This window comes from Clarias gariepinus, chromosome 1 (assembly GCF_024256425.1).
Source record: "Clarias gariepinus isolate MV-2021 ecotype Netherlands chromosome 1, CGAR_prim_01v2, whole genome shotgun sequence".
NCBI lineage: Eukaryota > Metazoa > Chordata > Actinopteri > Siluriformes > Clariidae > Clarias > Clarias gariepinus.
This window is the reverse complement of record NC_071100.1, coordinates 22,055,419-22,076,643: the sequence shown is the minus strand read 5'-3', so window position 1 is coordinate 22,076,643 and position 21,225 is coordinate 22,055,419. Positions and strand designations below refer to the sequence as shown.

General features: G+C 39.7%; 2 protein-coding genes across 2 annotated transcripts in view; one reads left to right on the top strand and one right to left on the bottom strand.

The window, feature by feature from the left end:
- The window catches only part of poln (polymerase (DNA directed) nu), a 61,922-nt gene extending 55,826 nt beyond the window's left edge, over window positions 1–6,096 (top strand). Inside the window, exons 22-27 of the mRNA XM_053495093.1 lie at window positions 1,413–1,523; window positions 2,527–2,605; window positions 3,296–3,363; window positions 3,457–3,518; window positions 5,338–5,458; window positions 5,636–6,096. Of these exons, the coding sequence (XP_053351068.1) occupies window positions 1,413–1,523; window positions 2,527–2,605; window positions 3,296–3,363; window positions 3,457–3,518; window positions 5,338–5,433 (416 nt within the window). The 3' untranslated portion in view covers window positions 5,434–5,458; window positions 5,636–6,096. The remainder of the gene's footprint in view (window positions 1–1,412; window positions 1,524–2,526; window positions 2,606–3,295; window positions 3,364–3,456; window positions 3,519–5,337; window positions 5,459–5,635) is intronic.
- A 5,855-nt stretch (window positions 6,097–11,951) lies between these two features.
- On the bottom strand, window positions 11,952–21,144 carry nat8l (N-acetyltransferase 8-like). Its single transcript, XM_053509152.1, has 3 exons — window positions 20,717–21,144; window positions 18,010–18,174; window positions 11,952–12,582 (listed from the first exon to the last, which is right to left on the bottom strand). The coding sequence occupies exons 1-3, from the start codon at window positions 21,024–21,026 to the stop codon at window positions 12,215–12,217; spliced, it is 843 nt and encodes a 280-aa protein (XP_053365127.1). The 5' UTR covers window positions 21,027–21,144; the 3' UTR covers window positions 11,952–12,214.
- Window positions 21,145–21,225: the final 81 nt, after the last annotated feature.

Here is a 21,225-nt window from a genome sequence, read left to right as displayed (position 1 = left end):
ACTGTATGTCAACCAAGCAAAAAACACTTGACTAACCCACTAAAATGATTAGAATTTATAAAGTTAGACCTTCAGGCTGCAGATCACAGCACAGTTGAACACACACAGTGTGGTAGATTCTTGTCTGGTGGTTTTGACAGCACTCTCCAACATCATCAAAACACCAACTGATCCAATACATTTTGGACAAATATCGCTCCTTCCCCCCAGAACAGTTCCAGAGACATTAAGACTTAAGGATAAAAATCTGTTTGTCTGCAATCTGTTTGACTTCTATGAAACCCTGGCATCTTCTGTGATCATCTCCCTCTCCATTAGAAGATAATGATAAAGATATGATTTAGTTGCACAGGGTTAAATGTCTGGGGATGGCCACCAGATCTTGGATGGCAATCAGTCCTGCTAAAACTTAATCTGAAGTCATGACATGGTGAAGACTCCATTAACTCCAGCGCACCTGGCGATGTTGGCACATGGCATGTCGATCTGCCTGCATGCCAGTGACCTTCTCCATTGCTTATAAATATGTCTGATGCGTTACGAATTACACAGAAGTAAACACTGGACATAATTTATTAATTGCAATGATTTAAGACTCATATTGGATCACGTTACACATCGTATTCACCAATGTCAAAACAATATACTTTTACAGCGTATCTGTCATTTCCATCTAATTCTAAAATATCCAAATCTAACAGTCTGTTTGTTTTTATATTCAAATGACCATACTGCGGGAATAAAGGTGTGACTTGTATGTTGTATGATTTGTGTCATTAAAACTCAATTTGCTCATCATGCACTCCTTCCAGAGCACTTGGAGAAAACACAAATAACAACAGACAGGTTATAGCTCTTATCCTGATTAGAAAATACATCATGTGGGAGGTTAAACATTAAAATTTTTAATGTGCTTAAAATATGTAAAAATACTCACAAGCAATCACAATAGCTAATTTGTGATAATTTTCTCTCTCTCTCTCTCTCTCTCTCACACACACACACACACACACACACACACTTGCCAATACAGCAAAGCTTTCACTAAAACAGACACATTCCTGTATGTATGTCATTATTGCTCATCTGTCTATTGTCGCCATCTCTCTCTCTCACACACACACACACACACACACACACACACACACACACACACACACACACACACACACACGTGTGAGCCATTGTGACCTGTAGCCCCAGGACATCACTGTGCTTCTGGGAAAGAGATTTGTCCAAGTACAGAGTCCTCTGACTCATTTTAGAGGAGGCTTTAACAGTAAAGCCAGGCCTTTTATCCGTTTGGAATGCACAGTAAAGTAAAAGGTACAGCAGCACATGCATGGGTCCTACTCGATTTGACAACGCGTGAGACAAAAGTTTTGGACTGTGTGTATGTTTTGTGCACCTAGGTTATGTAAAGTCCATAATGGGCCGGCGCCGTTCCCTCCCTCATATCTATTCAACAGACTGGAGCATCCGGAACCAGGCAGAAAGACAAGCTGTCAACTTTGTCGTGCAAGGTAGTGTGGCATAGTGCGCGCGGTCTCATAAAACACAGTGGGTCATTTCAAATATGTAAAGGGTTGTCGGGTGTTTGCTCCTTCCCAACAAACTTCTCAACTGTCTCTCAAGTAAAACCACTTGATGGACACTTCTCTGTTCATGCAACATTTACAATGACGTTCAACTGTTTCACTCAACAGTGAAGGTGCTAGAACGAGACAAAAATGAGAGAAAAACTATCTAAAAGTATTAAATAGTTACACTCATGTTTTCAACGTAGTAAAATGTATGGAATCAATTTGAACCCTGGGCGTTTCCATGACTATTAATATTAGTAACAATACTAAATAGTCTATGCTTATAAAGGTGGAAGTATATAACACAAGTTTGTTTTTATTTTCTATATTCTAGAACAACACTGATTTATTTTCTTCTAAACTATGAAATAACACACATGGCATTGGGTAATTCAGTAACAACAACACCAACAATCAGTTGTTATTTCAAAACACAAAGGTCAGCTGTTCTGGAATAGTTTTGTGTCAAGTGCATTTGTAAAACCCATCAAGCATCATGATGAAACTGTCTCTCATGAAGACCATCCCAGGTAAGCAGGACCAAAAGCTGCCGAGGAGAAGTTAATTTAGAGTCACCAGACCAAAAATTACCGATTAGCAAACAGCACCTCAGATTAAAGCCATTATAAAGGATTTACAGAGCAGAAGTAGCAGATACACTCTCAATATCAACTGTTCAAAGGAGATTATTGCATATTTTGGATGATTTCAGTATTGTACAATGTAGAAATTGTAGTATTGTACAATGTAGAAATAAAAAATCCGGAAAGACCATGAAATTAGGTGTCAAATTTTTTGGATTAGGGTGGTGTGTAAAAAAACGTATGTACAATATGTCGATATTATCTAGAAATTGGATAAAGAGAGTGTAATTTCAACAAAGGGTAAATCCTTACAAAAATTATGTGGCCATCAATTTGTCAAGTGTCTGTGTGTTAATCAGGTTCTGCTGCAGATCTCTGTAAAATGGCCATGATACACATCTGTTCACTTGTGGCTTCTTCCAGCACTCTGAGCGCCAGGTATGTCGGTCCATTCATTCGCTCCATCAGTCCATCTGCTCTCATTTATCTTCGCTCTTTTGCTCATCTTCCTTTTTAACTCTGTTTACAATGCCATCTCTAATATTTAATCTGTAATTTATTTTCCAAAACATGCTTTACCCGCGTGTTAACTTTTCAGTCCAGCCTGTGTGTGTTATGAGTCCTTTTACTTTTCACTCTGAATCTTTATGTCCAGCTCTCCATTACATCTTCCACTTCCATTAGGACACCTTTATGTTCTTTACCCGTGTTTCCCTTTCACACTTCATTGGACTTTTTTTTTCTCCATCTAGCGTTTCTTTACCATCCTCAGACTCCATATTAAGATGGATTAAAAATCTAAGCCGTGACCCACAGAGATGTTCTCTTACAAATGCACTCTGCCCACTGATCTAATAATACCTCTGGTTGCAATCTAGATTGTAGAGAGTGGTTCCAACCCACTTACTGGATATCTGTCTTAGACTGAAAGGATCTTTCAGCTTATTTTTTACATTTTTATTTTATCCTTACTCGCACATTCAACTGTTCTAAAGGTGCATTAAGTAGCCTGTGATAAAGACACAGGTTCCCTTTAACAGATAAGGTTCTTAGTTTTCCTGTCTGCAGCATTTAAGTTGAATTGAGGTGTATGTTTAAGTTTTTTCTTCTCTGTGTCTGTGTGTTCAGGCTGGTGGCTCAGATCCATGATGAATTGCTCTTTGAGGTAGAGGACACACAGGTGGAGTACTTTGCAGGTTAGCACAAGACACTACTTACTGAGCATTCAGATCTAGTTAGTCTTGCTTGAACTATTTATGTTCTGAATGAAGAACTGTGTCTTTGTCTAGAGCTGGTGAAAAACACAATGGAGTCCCTTCAGCACATCAGTTGTCTTGGAGTCAGTCTTACAGTGAGTAATGTCCATATAATCAAACAGACATTAAAATAACATTTTATATACTGCAAATAAAAAACAAATTCACCGTGAATGCAGTTACAAGGGGCTTACTGTACGTGTCAAGCTGAGTCTTCTTATTGTGCAGAATAACAGAACACAGTTATAAGAGGGAAAACTCCCTTTATTTCTCTATATAATCCCCTGCTAAGCTAATGCACTTATCCCAGCGTTTCACTAGTGCTTGGATCAAACTGCCTGCATTATGTCTGAAATGCTGGCCTCCCAGGAACTCCCTTAATGGCCCAAACATGTGGAAATTTCTTGGAGAGAGGTCAGGCAATAACTTCCAGCTGGGTTCCTGTAATGTGTAAAGTGTTGTTGGTAAATGATTGGCGTGTACAGTTCCCACAGACAGATGCGTCTCTTCTGCAATCGGCAACAAATTACCTGTTGATTTTCAAGGATCAGGCGTTTCCCTCACTAAATGTTCACATGGATGATTGCAGTGGTTTCAGAGCTGCCTTGACCGCAATCATCATCCATATACATTCAACCTTATTTAGAACGTTTGCGACATTTAATTGTTTTAACGTGGATAAGATGTACATCTTTAGGGCTCCAAAGAAAGTTTCAGACAGCAGACAGACAGACAGACAGACAGCAGCTCTGGTGTATGTCTGCTTTGAAAAAAGCTACAGGAAATAAAACCTAAAAGACGGCTTGGGTTCCAGTCCCAGCCAACATCCCATCCCTACTGTGGAGGACACTTATAACACCAGGTCCCATGCCTAGATAAAAAAATTGAGGGTTGTGTGAGGAAGGGCTGATGAAGATTTGCTGTGGCTGTCCATATTTAGAGCAGCCAAAAGAAACAAGACCATCAACATGACAACTGAAGGTTTTATCAAAGAGGCTTCATTTGTTGTGACATCCCTAAAATTAAACCATGATTAAATCTGAGTGCGTGATGGAAACTTCCTCAATAGCCTGAACTAATAATAAACATTTTGGTTGGTTATAGTTAAATTTAAGAACTTTGTTCAAGGTAAATCCTTTAGAACAACAAAGACTGAATAATAAACAAGGCGGCATGGTGACGTAATGATTAGCGAAATGACCTTGCACCTCCAGGGTCGAGGGTCTGGTGTAGAGAATGAGTGATAAGTGACGGGAGATAAATGACCTGAGAAATGGTTGGACTTTTGGTTTCATTTAGGGATAAACTTGATACTTCATACTAGATACTTGATGGAAAAAAATGTTGATCTGAACCACTCTAGGGATGCATGTTTATCTTACAATTAATAACACTTCTAGACTTAAAAATGTTACTATTACACCGGAGGCTTTTATAAAGGCTCCACCAACAAGGATAATAATAAAATTCACAGTCAGTGCATCGCCACGCAAGAGCTTGAGTGCTATGGACAATGAGGAAAATAAAGTCCTCCAATAAAAAGATTTCTGTATTTGATGAAATTCTCGGGGAATTGTCTATTTAACGCTTCACATGATCAAATCTCACACACTCAGAACGTCTGTACTGGGCGTGTACACCGCTTTTTAAAATTCTCTTGGAATGTGTTGGCTGATCGAGCTCATTAGCACACTAATGTACACAAATAATTGCTTGAGGCAACCATTTCATTAATCAGTCAATGATCCAACAGTTTATTGCCTCATTAACCATGAAGGTGCACAGGTCCCTGTGCGTGTGTCCCTCTGTGTGTGTCCCTCTGTGTGTGTGCTAATGGATCAATGCCGGCTGCAGGAAACAGTGATTAGCGAACGCCGCTCTGTCGATCTGATAGAGATGTGTGTGTGTGTGTAGGTTCCTCTCAAGGTCTCCGTGTCTACAGGACGTTCATGGGGCTCCATGTGTGAAGTCGGTCTCCCCCACGCTGCGACCACACACCAGTCAGATTGAGCCGCTTTGAGGTTTCTCAGTGCCAGTGTGTTTCTCTGCCTCTTCTTCTTTTCATTGATTGTTCACTGCCTCATTGTGCTTCTCGTTTTCAGAGGCTCATTTCTGCCAGTCTTTTTGCATCTCTCTCTCTCTCTCTCTCTGTGTTTCTCTCTATATATCTCTTTCTCATCCTGCTCCTCTCATTTCTTCTCTTTTTCTCTAGGTCTTTCTCTAAGCTGAAACCCATCTCCATGGAAACTGGGCTGCTGCAGCTCCCGGTTCTCGTTCCTCGCTTGCTGTATCCGGGGGCAACCGTAGAAGCCTAGACTGGATTGCGCCAGTTTGTGCCTTTCTCTTTCTTCATGAATTTGTCTCTTTTCACCACTACTAATCCATTTTTGTTCTGTACCACGCTCTCTGTCCATCTCTCATCCAGTCCAACTTGCATGTTTTTGTACTCGTCATTGATTTAACTGTTCGCTTAAGGATTTTACCAGTCATTCAGTCTGTTATCGTCCCTGTTATGACAAGATATGTTCCGAGTTCAACCGAACATAAGTTCACTGAAAATGTTACAGTGCCAGTTTTATCTCTGAGTGTCGTTATGTCTGCCTTCTCTTACTGCAGTTCCTTGGTAATTGCAGTAGTGATATTGTTACCATGGTGGAAGATTACCGGAAAAAAGACCTGAACTATTATTATATCATATTAAATAAAATTTCTTGCATCTTAGACGCTTTCTCAGTAACTGATTTAAGATATAACAGAGTGCTGCTGTTTTTACAGTATAATTACTCTGTCCTGTCCTCATATATACACACACACACACACACACACACAGATGTCAATGTCAAGCACTCGGTCCCAGTTACTCAGTCTGGCAAAAGAGTCATCTCCCAAAATTCCCTCTTAAGTTGGACTTAAAAGCACACCCATACATCCACACTCATACCTCGGTTATCCTTCTAATCGATGTCGTTAGTACCTCCACTGAACCCGGTCTCTTTTGGGGCTCATAACCACTCAAAATAATTTTCTCATTTAAAAATGTTACGATTACACCCGGAGGCTTTTATTAAGGGTCCACCAACAAGGATAATAATAAAATTTACATTAATATGATAAATGAATTAAGAAATTGTACCTAATATATATATATATATATATAGGTTTTTTTTTTCTCCCCCTTCATCATTAATGGGTTAAAATGTATTTTGTTGATGGTCTGCTTGAAAAAAAAAGCATAAGCAAAATACAAGCTTAACTGTTTTTAATTAATACAGTATGTACAGCCATTTCTTTTTGTAATGCAGGATCTCCTTTCTTTACATCTTTACAATGCTCCCATTTGTTAAGCAAAAAACAAAAAAAGTTACAGCAGTTAAAAAAAAAAAAAAAAAAACATTGAAAGAAACCGAGGCATCTTAATAATGACAGACCCTGAAGGATCTCGGTGATCACTGCAGCCACACAGAAGTTTTTAAGCAAGGCCTTTTGCTCGTCATTCCCTAAAGCCACCTATTCTACCCCTCCCCCACACACACTTTTTACCCCTAACTTGGCCTGCTTGTTGGCATATTTAACGCACATGCCAAGCGCACAACCCGACCCCATGATCCAGGTGACCTGCTCCCTTGAGTGGTTGCATATAATTTTATCTGCTGTGCTTTGAGTGGGCTTGTTTCCATAGTGACCGTCAGACAGGAACTGGACCAAAAAAAGACAGAAACCAGATTACCAGTGCTGATGTGTAAAGAGGATTTTCTAGCATTTCCTACTAACCAGTTACAGGGAAATTAAACCGCTATAAAGCACCACTCAAACCACAGGAAGCAAAGAAGATACAGTTACTTTTTCAGCAAGGGAATTATCTTTTAAAATACTGAAGTTTATCCTCGGTTTGCTACAGCAGTAATAGTTTACTGCAAACACCAAAGGCCCGAGTTTGTTGTGTACCGAGGAGATGTCCGTCTCTCTGAAAGCTGTTCTCACTTCAGTGTGTGCTGTTGGTTGTGGAATACAATTGTGTCTCAGTTTGCAGGTCAGTTTTTGTAAACATCCAAAGATATTATTTCTGTTATAAAAGGATCAGAAAATATCCCTATTTACAGTAAATTACACTTTACAACTTTACACTTAACAAAATGCTTTTAAAAAGAAACCCAAAAACAAATTCCTTGTTCTTTATAAGAAAAATCGTTCGTCTCCGACGTTAAACTGTGCATCGTTTGGTTAACGTGTTGCTACTTTTCAACATTCAAAAGCTTAAAAAGTTCACTTCTCTTCTTTTTTCCCCTTTTTTTTCAGTGCTGAAAGAGACTGTGTGTGTCAAGGTTGGGACGGTGAATTGACGCCGAAAGAGAAAGAGATTCGAATCTGGAACAGCTTTCAGAGGGCCTGTAGCATCGCTCTGTACAGTGGGCTTGAGTGGTCACTTCTTCCCATGGGCTGCCAAACTGTACAAAACAATCTATACACTAATTTATCATCAATCATCTTCACATTATATATATAAAAAAAATAAATCACAATAGAAAGGTAGAAAAGGGAAAAAAATCAGTTTAGAGTTATGCCCAACAATCTCTCCACCTGCCAGTGGTAATGCTCACCTCCAGTACAGCATTAGGGCTAGAAAATAAATGCAGCATTTTTACTTCTGAATTCCTTATGTTTAACCTCCTCACGTGTGCATTTTATTGCTCGGTTAGATGGCACAAGGGCTTGATCTCCAAATGATTTCCAAGTGTTAAGAACATCAAAAAAAAAAAAAAAAAATGCAGCAAAAACCACCTTTGGCAAATTCAGCCTTATGAAAAAAGGTTTCTCGTGAATACATTTTTTATCATACATTTGCATATGGTACATACTTGTTATTAGCAAAAAAGCAGTAAATATAACTTCAAAATAAATTCAGAAAAATAAAAAGTACAATTTGTTACAAGTGCTTCTGCATTCTTGGCACCTCCAGCCACAATCAAGAGAGTGCTTTTAACCAGAAGAGTAAACAGGGGAGGTAGGAAGGGGATCCAGCCTTTAGCTTGTACCAAAATTCCCCTAGGGAGGTGTACTGTGGAAGCAAGGCACTCGAGGCTGCCTTCCACCGTGTGTATCCCCCCCTCGTCCTCCTAAAAGTGGAACGTTCCTGTAGCAGCCATCTTCTCATGCAGGTCACAGGTCTTCTGAATGCTTTGCATTATCAGTCATTTCCAGACACTGGATAATTATGTACAAAAGACACGCTTGAATGCTGAAAAAGGGGGATCGGGGAGGGGAGCGTTGTACTTGCTCATAAAAGTTTCATTGATTCAATTAGTAGAAATTCCATTTTTTTGACCGTTTTAAAACGAACATCTGTGATTCTTATTATAACTGTTAATGAACTCTAGGAATTCCCCATGCTTTCTTTTCACAAGCTCTCCACAACTGAGAACATTCATCCATCCATCCATCCATCCATCCATCCATCCATCTATCCATCCACTCAGCCTTTAACTATTACAGCTGTCATTGTGTCATCATCCTGGAATCCTAGCAGCTTAACCTTTTGCATGTGCAAGACATTCCTTACTCATGCAAAGCCCAGTAACACATTTAATGACTTTATCACTGGCCATGATGTAGGATTGTATTTTTTTTTTCTTTTTCACATGTAGCTATCATATAGCTGATAAATTAGACCAGCAGTAAAGCAGTATTTAGTGTTATTTACTGTAGCCTGACTCTCTTTCCAGAAGCTTTACATTCCATCACAGCTTGCCATTTACATTCAATCTTCAACATCTGCCAACATCATCTTAGACATGTACTGCAAAAAAAAAAAAAACTTGCAGAAAAGAAATAATAATAATAATAATGTGCAGCAAATATGCTCTTGGCTCAACACATGTACACTGTCTGTGTATGTAGGTTTGGGATTCAGGTTCAAGTAAAGAGAACTTTTGTACAGAAATGACATACTGATATTTTCAGGAGCTACATGCAGGTTTTATTTAATCTTCCATACCATCATGTGACCGCCTAAATCCAGGCTGAGTGAAGTTAGCTGTCTATAAACTGGTTGAATCAGTACATCTATTTAGAAATATTGAATGTAGTTCAATAACCAGATTTGCATTAGTGCAAAATTGGGCAACGCTGAACAAATATACTTCAAAAATATATTCATGCAAGCATTCTCACATTTCTTTAGCTTTGTATCAACACCTATAGATAATCCTCATCACTTGCTTGTAATTTTTTACATGCAGCTCATTTATGTGAAATTCGCAGCCTCAAGTTTTCTGCAGCGCTCCTATCTCTGTATCCCACACCAGTCCGATTTATCTGTCTCCTTTTCTTTTCCCCCCAGGTGGCCTGAGTCCGAGTTAAAACGATTCTTCATGGTGTTAATGCGTCTGGTATGTATGCTGTTCTGATTTAATGAGCGAGTCAGAGTCTGTTCATTTGGTGATTTATACATTTAAGCTCGCCTGATTTCATCAAGTGAGTTGTCTAGGTGTTTACACTGAGAAGCTCATTTAATATATTTTAATATATAATGTAATGCTGCATTTAGCTGGGTGTTTGTTTTTTTTGTTTTGTTTTTTTATGGGCTTCTTACTGTAAACAGGATATTCATCACTCCAGTAGTAAAAGGTAAAAGTAAATTGTAAATGTTTTCACGTTAAACAAATAACATTAACAAAAAAATCTAATTAGAACTCCACTGTTAAGACAATTTGATAGATCATGTTTTCTTAAACATTTTTCATTCAGAGTCATGTTTCATGCAAAACAGCAGTTTTCTTTTAACAAAGACACACATTGTTATATGTTCAGCTAAAAAAAGAAGCTTGTTCTACGTATTAATTATTTTTGTTTTAAACAGAATTACATCATTTCCAGGGCAGGCACCGCACGTACGAACCAGGTACAGAGGCATGCCACATATTTGCATTGCTTTTGCATTCTACTTTTGGCAACTGTGATGTCATCGAAGCAGCAAGTCGGCAAGTACGTTTCGAACGTCATGCGTTAAACCTTTTTTTTTTTTTTTTTAAATGGTCCGTCGTCTTTGAGTTACTCAACTTGGCTACCGAATGGTTCGTGCTGCTTCTGTGACATGACAGGGGGGTTTGTAAGAGTCGTACAAGCTCGAATGGAGATAGAAGCAGCGCGACAAGGCTCAGTGGCGCATGCAGAGATGGGGTGTTATGGGGTTAAGGTGTGGGAGGGTCTGGCCCAGGGCTGCAGTCAGTTTCATGGATGGGTAAAAGTCAAGTCAGGGAAAATTAGCAAGGGTCAAGGGTCTGTTTTTGTTTTGTTTTTGTTTTTTTTTTTGCTTTTTTTTTTGGTTGCTTTTGTTGTTGTTTTTTTCCACTATGTTACTTCGCTTTTAGTTTTTAACTTTATACAAGAACATTTGACAAATGAGGCTCGTTGTGGCTTGTATCTCTCCCACTGCTGGTACTGACATCGGAGAATGGATATGGTGAGAGATTTTTCTTTTTATCTGTTATAGATATGTATTTAAATGTTTCACATTTACATTTTCCATATTTAGTTAAAATATAAATGCAGTCAATTTCTCCAAAGCCGAATTTTGTGCTCACGTTTGTTTCGGACCAACAAATACAGCGATATTAGACGCCAATCACATTTATTAATACTGCAGCAGTATCGTTTTGCATCGTGCAAACTTGGTAATGTTTAAATGGAAATTTGGAATGTGAGTTTTCGGGGTTTTTTATATGTGAATGTCAAATCAAATTTCACTGACTGCAAATTAATATCTTGTTCATCGAGGTCAATTAACTCACATTTAAACAAGTAGGTATTTTAGTAAGATTAAGACGTAACACAATATAGACCTTATACAGCAATACAATCTGTGCAACATCTGATCTGTTCCAGCGACAAAAATAAAGAGGAAATTGAGAGACTGGTTTGTAATTAAAACCAAAAAACAGGAGTTTTGAGGCAAAATATGAGTTACTATATATATGTATAGTAAGATACCTCCTGTACAGTAAAACCAGCACTCTGTCTGTCTGTCTGTGTGAGTGTGTGTGAGTGTGTGTGTGTGTGTGTGTGTGTGTGTGTGAGAGAGAAAGTAACTCCGAGTTAAAATCTGCGCTATTAAACTTGGAGTACCTTGACTAAGTGCTAACTTTACCGTTTCTTTCTCTCTTCTTGCTCTCAAGACATAAAAACAACTTGCTGTGCTTTAATCAATTGACCGTTAGAGTCATTACCAGTCTTTCACAACCTGCATTTGTGTACATTTTAGCAAGAGTAGTGTGACTTTGGAAAGAGAATCTTTACTGCATTCCTCTCCTCTGTACACACTTCTCCATTCATTCTGTCATCTTTGAGAAAAAGTCAGTGCTAGCTATCAGATCAGCCCTTACAACAGATTTAAAGAGAGTCTGACGGACCGACCAACTGCCTTGGTTCATTGCGTGGCATTTAACTCGTTAAACTAAGGCCGTTATTGTTACTTTTGTGTGTGTGTTTGTGTGTGTGTGTGTGTGTGTGTGTATACATACATACAGTACATACATACATAAACACACACACTATTTTGGAGGTTGAGGCGATATTGGTAAAAAGATAATGGAAAAAGTAAAACAGTTAAAGAATGACTGAAAATAGTGGTAGAAATAACATTTGTAATTAAAAAATAATAATAATACTAATAACCTAAGGTTTAAGAGGTGGATTGGGTTTAAGTGTTTTAAGGTTTGTGGTCGGTGTTCATACTCTCACTCGCTTTCTTACGTCCTCATTCGCTCACGCTTTCGTTTCGACCTCGCTCTCCCTCTCACTCTTCGTGGAGCTGTAGCCGGTAGCGGCTGTAGCGGATCTGGAAGAAGAGCCTTTCCATCGGCGAGCGGCTCATTCCTGGCAGAGTGTAATTCTCAGTCTCTCCCACCTTTTGAAAACCCAACGATTCGTAAAGCTTGTGGGCGGCCATCTTGACCGCCGTCGTCCCCAGAACCACGGCCGAGTAGTTGTTGAGCATCGCGAACTCCAGGACCCGTCTCCCCAGCGCCTTGGCGATGCCCTTCCCGCGGAATCGGGAGTCCACAGACATGCGCCGCAGCTCCACCGTGTTGTCGTCTTCCCGCCCCTGTGCCGCGACGATGCCCACCACCTGACCGTCCAGCACTGCTACCCAGAATCGAGAACCTGCAGAGACACGACCGCAGACAACTCAGCATTCGCTTACGACGAAGCAGATCCAACTAGAAGTAGATGTGAAGACACATTTTTAATAATACGTTACAGGATGATAAAGTCCATACATCCATGCTTACATAATCCCAACAGAACTGTTACTAGAAACAGAGACCAGTATGAGAAGGAGCACGGTGCTGTCACACTATAACGAAATTCAGAGAGACCGGACTCATCAGTGATGAGCTTTGAAATGTAAATTTCTTAAGCCCTATTCAGACGGGATAAGATTTTCAGACAGGGTCTGTGTCCGTTACACAACATGTCCTGCAGTAGTTATAATCGATTCATACAAGGTGAGCGATTTCCATATAAAACAGACTTGCCGTGTGTTTACACCAATACAGCTCATTTAAATACATACTGATTATTTTGACCTTTATCATACGAGTCGATCCTGGTTGATCATTAGTAAATCACATGACTGTACCCTATATGTGGCCTTTACCTGTGTTAGGAAATAATTTACCAACCCCCTCCCCTTCCCCGCCCCCAGAGGAATGGGTTCTCTGATGACTCCTTTTAGAGACTGTGTGTAAAATGTGAACTAGTCTGAGTAGGGCTTTAATCAAATCTCACAGTAATATGAGACCCAAAAGAAGACTTTTATTATTGCTGAAGATGCATATTTGTGACTGTAAAGTTCGAAGAAATTATGTCTGTATCCCTTTAAAAAAAAAAAAAAAAATTGTTTTTGTTTTTTCGGTTGGTCACTCATACATTTAACAGTCAGGGTTCACGCTGTGATAACAGGAATCAGGTGTCAAAACAGTTAAACCTCTCCTAAGTTTGCTCAGCTGTTATGCTTAATCGTCATGGTGTTTGTCTGAATGTAAATCCTAAAGATTACATACCCTTTCTGATACAGTAAGAAAGGCACGGTGTAAATAAAGTCAAAAAAGATCTTCACCGGCATCATCAAGCCATCAACAACTTGGCACAAAATTATTATGACAATCACTAGCAGTGCATCTGAGACATGAGATATTCAGTATTATTAAAAAACAAATGTAAAAAAAAAAGTCAAATAAAGCTGTCAGTAATCTGTCTTTTTTAAATGAGATCACACAACATTCTGTGTGTAATGAGAGAACCTCCATCTCAAGGGACTAAATTAGTCGAGGCTGCAAAGTGCAGATGCATTGAGACCCAGCTGTTTCTATTATGTCTGTGTCCAGAGCGCAGAGATTAAACCAGACAGGAGGTGCTGAACATTGCCTGTCACCTCAGTGATAAAGGGGGACTGTGCAGAGTTTGGGTGGGCGTGGTGTGTGTGTGTGTCTGTGTGTGTGAGAGAGGTCTGAGGCAGTGCCTGCCATCTGCTTTGTTCGAATCTATGCCAGGAAAATCATATCTATGACTGGGGTGTTTATTTGGAGCTGCTACTACGCGTGCATTTAACATAACAAGAGCATGTTAGTGCTGAAAACCGCCGGACTAGACGGACTGGAACATGACTAATGAAGTAAAGATTTTACTGGAACTCGAGTAAGGAGGGTTGGCAGGAAACTGATACCATGCATTCAATGTATATTGGGATGGAGGCGTGGATAAGAAGAATGAGATGAACTATTGTCCACATGTTGGTTGTCTAAATACAGTATTTTTAAAATGGCTATATTATGTCACTTGTCTATATTCAAAACCGCTATAAAATTGTCTTATCTTGTAAACCATGCTACATAATCAGATTTATACACTTCTACAGTATTAACATGAAACTTTTTTCATGGGAAGATTTTTTAGTCACACCCTCATACTGATTAGAAAAGGTTTCATTACACATGACCTTAAACAATGCATTTATGAAATTCTCGCCCATTATTACTCATGTATTATACTTGTATTATATATTATGCTCCGTACACTGCAACATGCTGCATGTCTGCAGTCGTTTAGGCTCCTCCCCCTGTGTGGGTGGGCCACAGGAAGCGGAGTGTGATAGGATATGGATCAGCCCATCACTTTCACTCCAGCAAGGCCAAGTCAGCACTTTCACACCATCATACCACACACCCACGTGTACATATGGCCTAATACACACAGCAGAGTGTTATACAGTTTAGACTCACACACACGCTGTTCTACATCAGTGTTCTCAGCACAAACTCGGAAAGATAAACCATGATGGGTTAGAGTTGTCCATCTGATCCTCCCTCATGAGCTCTTCCTCTGTATCGCTATCGCATCACACACACCCACTTGTGCACTCACACACAATACTTCAAGGGTAAGTAGGTGTGTTAGTTTGTTAGACTGAAAATATCAATATCTGTGCACTGCAGCTTTTTACTGCACCCACTTCTCTTCTACAGTGCTTTACTTATGTGTCAGTCCGCAGATTTTTTTTATTATTATTATTATTTAAATACTGTTATAAATTAGAGAACTGTCTGGCATTTTCTTGCAGCATTATTCTTCTTGAGTAAAATAAAACACCAATCTAACTAATGTTATTTAAGCTTGAATGTGCATGTGAGAGGAGATTCAGGCGCAGGCAATCCCCAAAATCAAGACCCTACTTCACCTATTCCACAGGGTGCAGGCTTAATACCAGCCACTTTGGCTTATTACAATAGTCCAATCTACACAAGTCACATTCCATACCAACTTAAATAATTCTTTTGATTGTGTAAAGCTGCTTTGAGACAACGACAACTGTTAAAAGCGCTATACAAATAAAATTTAATTAAATCGAATTATTACAGCGTAGTAATAGTGTCATAAGAGCTGATGCTTTGAAACGCACACTGCCCCAGGCTTAATCCATTTACTATCTTTTGAACCTGGTTAAAAAACATAAAAAACAGCACAGGTGAATGTAAATCTCACACTGATTCGTGCAGGCTTTAATGCCAGTGTCAGGTTCGGCTACATTCCATAGCTTCATCCAACTTTGCCTGAGAGATCCTCCTGATCCTCCTTTTGCCTGAAGTCTTTACATGTCTATAATTCGCTTGCCACACCTATAAAGACTCTTGGGAAAACTCAAATGTTAGCGTTTTTCCCACAAATAACATCAGCTCCTAAGCAGATAAGAGAACGACTTTACTGTCATGGAAGACGTAGCTGGTGGATTCGATTATTATATATTGTTATTCCTGACTTAAACTCGATTTTCACCTACATTCCTATAGTTATTGCTCTATTACATTTTAATAGACTGACACGTTCTGTTCTTAAACGTTCTTCCATTATGCTTCCATTATCAGTACAGCATTATTCTTCCTGCCCTGTGAACCAACAGATTAGCTCTCTGTAAAGCTAATCAAAGGGAACTGAAAAGCAATGGAAAGCTGCAACATTAAAGGAACATCTCTCGCTCTCTTGCCCCCTCTCTCTCGCTCTCACTCTAAGCCTGACAGATAATTCAGTTAGTCCTATGCCACAGCTTAGCAAAGAGATGGAGAGACTCAGGCTTTCACATTAACAAAGAGAGATGGAGACAGTAAGTGAGAGAGGTCCCTCTGGGAGATTTCTTTGTCTGGATGCTGCCAGTATGCAAAACCATTTCACAGCTTCTTCTCCGTTCCATCCCCCATCTCCTGACCCAACACACACTTCCCTTCCTCCTTATATCTGTGCTAAAATAGGAAACCTGTACCGGGCTGATATTCTGAGGAGAATGATCAGGTGGTATCCTTAAGGAGACAAATACAACAGACTCTGCTTTTTCGCTTTTCTTTGATCAAAGTCTCATCAGTGGTGTGGAGTTTACAGTGTTACTCCGTGTATAGCTCGATAGAGACCACTGAGAATAAAAGGGCCGATATTATAGACTTTACTGTTGGGATCTGCAGGAAGCCGACTGATGTACCGTGTGCTAGACTACAGCTGGAGTCGGGGATGCTGATTTCCCCAGGAGGGGATGTATTGTTTGATCTCTCTCTCCCGCTGGTAGACATACTGAAATAGAAAGGATTCAGGAACCGGAAAAAAGGCAGCCTGCTGTTATGCATAAGCACAAACCCTCATACATGTTCTTTTGTTATGAACTTGGCCTTTAAGAAAAATGAGGTTCCTCCTTTGTCCACATATAAATGGTGCTGATAAGATTAGAGTATTGATTGGGTAAATCGTGCAGGGATCGGATGATGTACGACATGGACCACTCGACCTGACTCAGCCTCCAGGGATTTGCTGCTGATTTATTGCTCCGACGCACACGCGTCATCATAAAGCGCAAGCTGTTTGTGAGCTGTAGTGTGTACATTCCCTGTTAACTGATTAATAATTATCACTGTAGCACATGGGAAGATGATCAACATCATTTCATCTACTGGGTGACTTGCAAACTAGAGTGACGCATCAGCAGGAAAAGAACGGGCAGTCACTCATGAGTTTGCAAGGGCTTTGCACAGGAATAGCGCTCAGAATAGACTACTTTATTATTGTTCACACAGCCCCCTAATATTATTTAATTACAGTAATATCTTTGCCATGCGACCATACAGATTAAATGCTGAATCATTTCCTTGATCAGGACTCTTGCTCTCGTCTGAAACTAGTAAGCATGGTCATAAATCTAAAATAAAACTAAGCTAAATGGGTGCTTGGTAATGTTTTGAGCAGAAACCAGTACTTTCATGTGGCAGTAGAGAGTGCTTCAGCAATATATGTCCCCCCCCCCCCACATCGATCGATAGATTCATGAGCAGTGAGGCAGGTCCAAGCTGCTACATATTTAATACGTCAATTGCATTAAAGCAGCACTTCAGACAGTTAACTCATACAGATCTGCCATAGACAGAAATTTGTGTATCACATGTAAAAAAAATAAAAAAAGACAATGACTAGAAGTGAGATGTACTAGTGTTACCATTTATAGAGATGGGTAATCATTGGGGGAAATCATAGGGAAATATTTTTTTTTAAATCCCACCTTTAACAGTAAAAAGCTTGTCAGTGAACTATGAGGACAAAAAAAAAAGTTAATTAATCGTAATCGAGGTAAAATATTGAATTAATCATGATATTGATTTAGAATCAAGAGCACTAGTGTGTAGTTTATGCTCAGTCGTGTTGAAAAATTATGGTGCGGATTTAAAGAAGACAGACCCTGTAATACATGTGATCTGGCCAAGTTTAGATTTTGTGATTAAGGATTAAGATCTGGTTAAGATTGTCAAGTTCAGGCCACACCCATTTTTAAATACAGATACAGACAGACATAAATACTTGGGGAAACTAAACAGGTCTGTGGTAACAGCACAAAATTTTGGATTTTCTAATTTTTGAGTGCCTGTTTTTGCTCAATGAACTCTAATTTGTTTGGAATTTAGTTAATTTATCCTTTTAGATACAAATTTTGTCAGTTTCAAACACAAAAGGACTTGTTTCCAACCTCTACTTGTTTTCACTACCATGTTTTCTTCTTACCTGTGGGCTTCATGTAGTACGCCTCAATATCGGCCATATCTGTGTGAAGTGCGCAGTCCAAGTAGTTGAGGATGACTTTTCTGCTATAGTAATAGCGTGCTCCCATTAGAATGAAAGGTGTGCAGCATGTCAGCATGATGGACTTGGTCATTACATAGCACAATACTATGGAGAAATGGAAGAAAAATAAACGTCACCTGTCAGAAAAGAGAACCACAAAGTTTGATTTTTGGAAAAGGAGAGAGACACACACATACAAAAAAGAGACACAACAGGAAAGCACATGGCGTCCACATTTTTATCAGTATTAAAACAGTTGTCCTGACTATAGAGATGAAACAGTGTGTGTTGTAGTGATGGGTCGTTCATGAACGAAATCTATAACGTTACTCAGAAGAACGAGTAGTCCCGGAGAGTGATTCGTTCATTTTCTACTGTGCGCACTCAATGACTCTTCTACTAGGAGTCGTTCGTTCTTTTGTCACGTGACTCCCATAGACTCTATGCGATGCAATAGATTCAAAAGAACAAACGACTCAGACTGGAAGATATGAGAGGTAAGCTACTCATGCTGTTTATTATAATATGTCCTTGGCTGCATTGTAATATTTTCATTACTGGAACTATAGCCAAAATTTGTGTATGTAGACGTGTTGGGGGTCTTTTCATTGAAAATGCAACATTTTATTTTATTTCTTATCAAAAGAGCTAAATTAACTAAATGACTCAAAAAAAAATTTTGTTTATTTTGATGAACGAGATTCAAAGAACTGAGTCACTAAAATGAACTTTAAACTTCCCATCACTAGTTTAAAGCTATTTAAACAGTACTAATGAAATTTCCATGAGCGGAATATGTGAACTTGTGTTGGTGCAGCTGTATTCGTATGAGGGTTGAACACACGAGGGCGCCCTTGCGAGCCCGCACACACACACACACACACACACAGTGCACCATAGTGCACAACTACAGCCTGAACTGCATGCTGCCTTAGTCAGCAGTGACTATACAACACAACACACACTGGTGCAACTCCCACCATCCCAACTCCCGACTATCTGCCAAAAACGACCCACACACACACTCGATGTGGAATTTTTAACAGATACCTGCAATTCCTCAGGAGAGCAGTTCATCTTTTAACTTAAGCCAGGTTAAAGGCTGGTTATAGGGGTTCTGTGGCGGTTTGTCTCCATCTAGCACTTCTTGGGCTTTTACCTGTGGACTTTAACTTTACTTATAACTGGTGATGTATCCCAACTAAACATCTTCCCATCTCTCTTTAACTTTAGTATCTATTTCTAAAATAATGTGAAAGTAGTTCCTGTTTGAGAATGATTTAAAATACATGAGGGAACAGTATTGTACAATACTTACTTCTTTCGAGTAACACTTTAGAGATATCTTCCACAGAAACAATAGCATGTTTCCTTGTTTCTGCATTTACGTTTAGCTTTAAAAGTACAGCACATGCACCATTCTAGCCACTTGATAAAGGTATCAAGGTGGTTAAGGTGAGCACTCCAGTGACGAGGAATGGTGCATTAACACTTTGTTACTGTAAGATTGTACTAAATGTTAAATGTGTACAGTAAATTTAGCAAGCAAGTGTCAAGAAGAGTATTTGAGTGTATGTAGAGCCATAAATGAGGCACCACAAAGAATCAATTTAGAGAAACTTTTTCTTTTTTAAGAGTGTGTTTAAGGTGGGGGGGGGGATGGGGGGGGGGGGTTGCGGGTGCCTGTATGTGAGGTGAGTGAGGTGTGTATGAGAGAGAGAGTGGGTGAGTTTGTGTGTCTGTTAAATTGAGTAAGGGGTATGTGTGAGAGAGAGAAAGAGAGAGCGCCTCTAAGTTTGTCTATTCGAATGAGTGAGTGAGTTATATTTAATGTTTATATGTGTTTATTAATGCAGACATGTTATTTATAATGTAATCAATCTTCTATATTTGCTTTGGCAACAATGTATTTTTTTTTTACATTGATGTCAATAAAGCCCCTCTGAACTGAATCTGAGTGTGTATGCATGAGAGAGAAACACTTTGTAAATGTGTGTGTGTCTATTAGAGTGACTGAATGAGATGTGTGTGTTTAAGATGTGAGAGAGTGAGTGAGTGTTCATTATTCCATGGTACTCTTTCTTTCATATCTCATATGTTTATATATGCTTATAAATTCAGATCGATGTTATAAGGTAATCATATAATGTTTTATAACTGCTTTGGAAACAATGTAATTATTTTACCATTCATGCCAATAAAGCATTGCTGAACTGAACTGAGTGAGGTGTGTGTGTGTGTGTGTGTGAGAGAGAAAGAGAGAGACTGACAGGGGGAATCTGAATCATAGTTTGCACTGTATAAATAAGACATGCAGGCAAATTTGGAAATTTATTGGGTTTCTGCAAAATTTCCCATAATAGATATGATATGAGAGAGATAATAAACGTTAAAGTGGAGAATGAAGCGCCCACGCAGGAGCTCTAGAGCCTACACATCCGCTGCAGCAGAGACGCTCATTCATTCTCTCTCTCTCTCTCTCTCTCTGTGCGCCGGTTCCTTTGTGTGCTCACACTCAGTCGTGTGTCTGATCTCTGTACAGACTCTGTGAACTCTGCGTGTGTGTGTGTGTGTGTGTGTGTGTGTGTGTGTGTGCGCGCGCGCTATCTGCTGCATCTCCTCCGGCTGAGCCCCTGACTCCTCTTACCTGTGATCAGGGCGTAGATGAGCTGCGTGTGCGGCTGGTGTCCGAGTCCGCGGAAGGCGGTGTTGGGGATCCTCTCCATGATGCCTTCGGTGAAGATGCGGCGCGTCTCCGCGTTATCGGCGCGCGTGAAGTCGCGGATTACAACCTGCTCGCGTCTGTTGGCGTCTTTGCGCTCGAACGCGTCGGAAGCCGACGTCCACATCTGCGACGAGGAAACGATTAGGGAATCTTTTTTGTTCCCGGCTATGGCGTCGGGGTCGTCCGCAACTATTTTAGTCTCGCAAACCATTTTGGGAGACGAACAATGCATGCAAGTGGCGTCGGATGGACTGAAACCGGGGAGAAATGAAACACAAAATAAAATAAATAAAAAAAAACGATAATAAGTGCGGTAATATATTTTTGTTTGTTTTGATTTTATTACCCCTTTTTTTGGAATGTGGAGGGAAAGCCAAAAAAAGGAAAGAGAGAGAGAGAGAGAGAGAGAGAGAGACAGAGGGCGAGAGAAA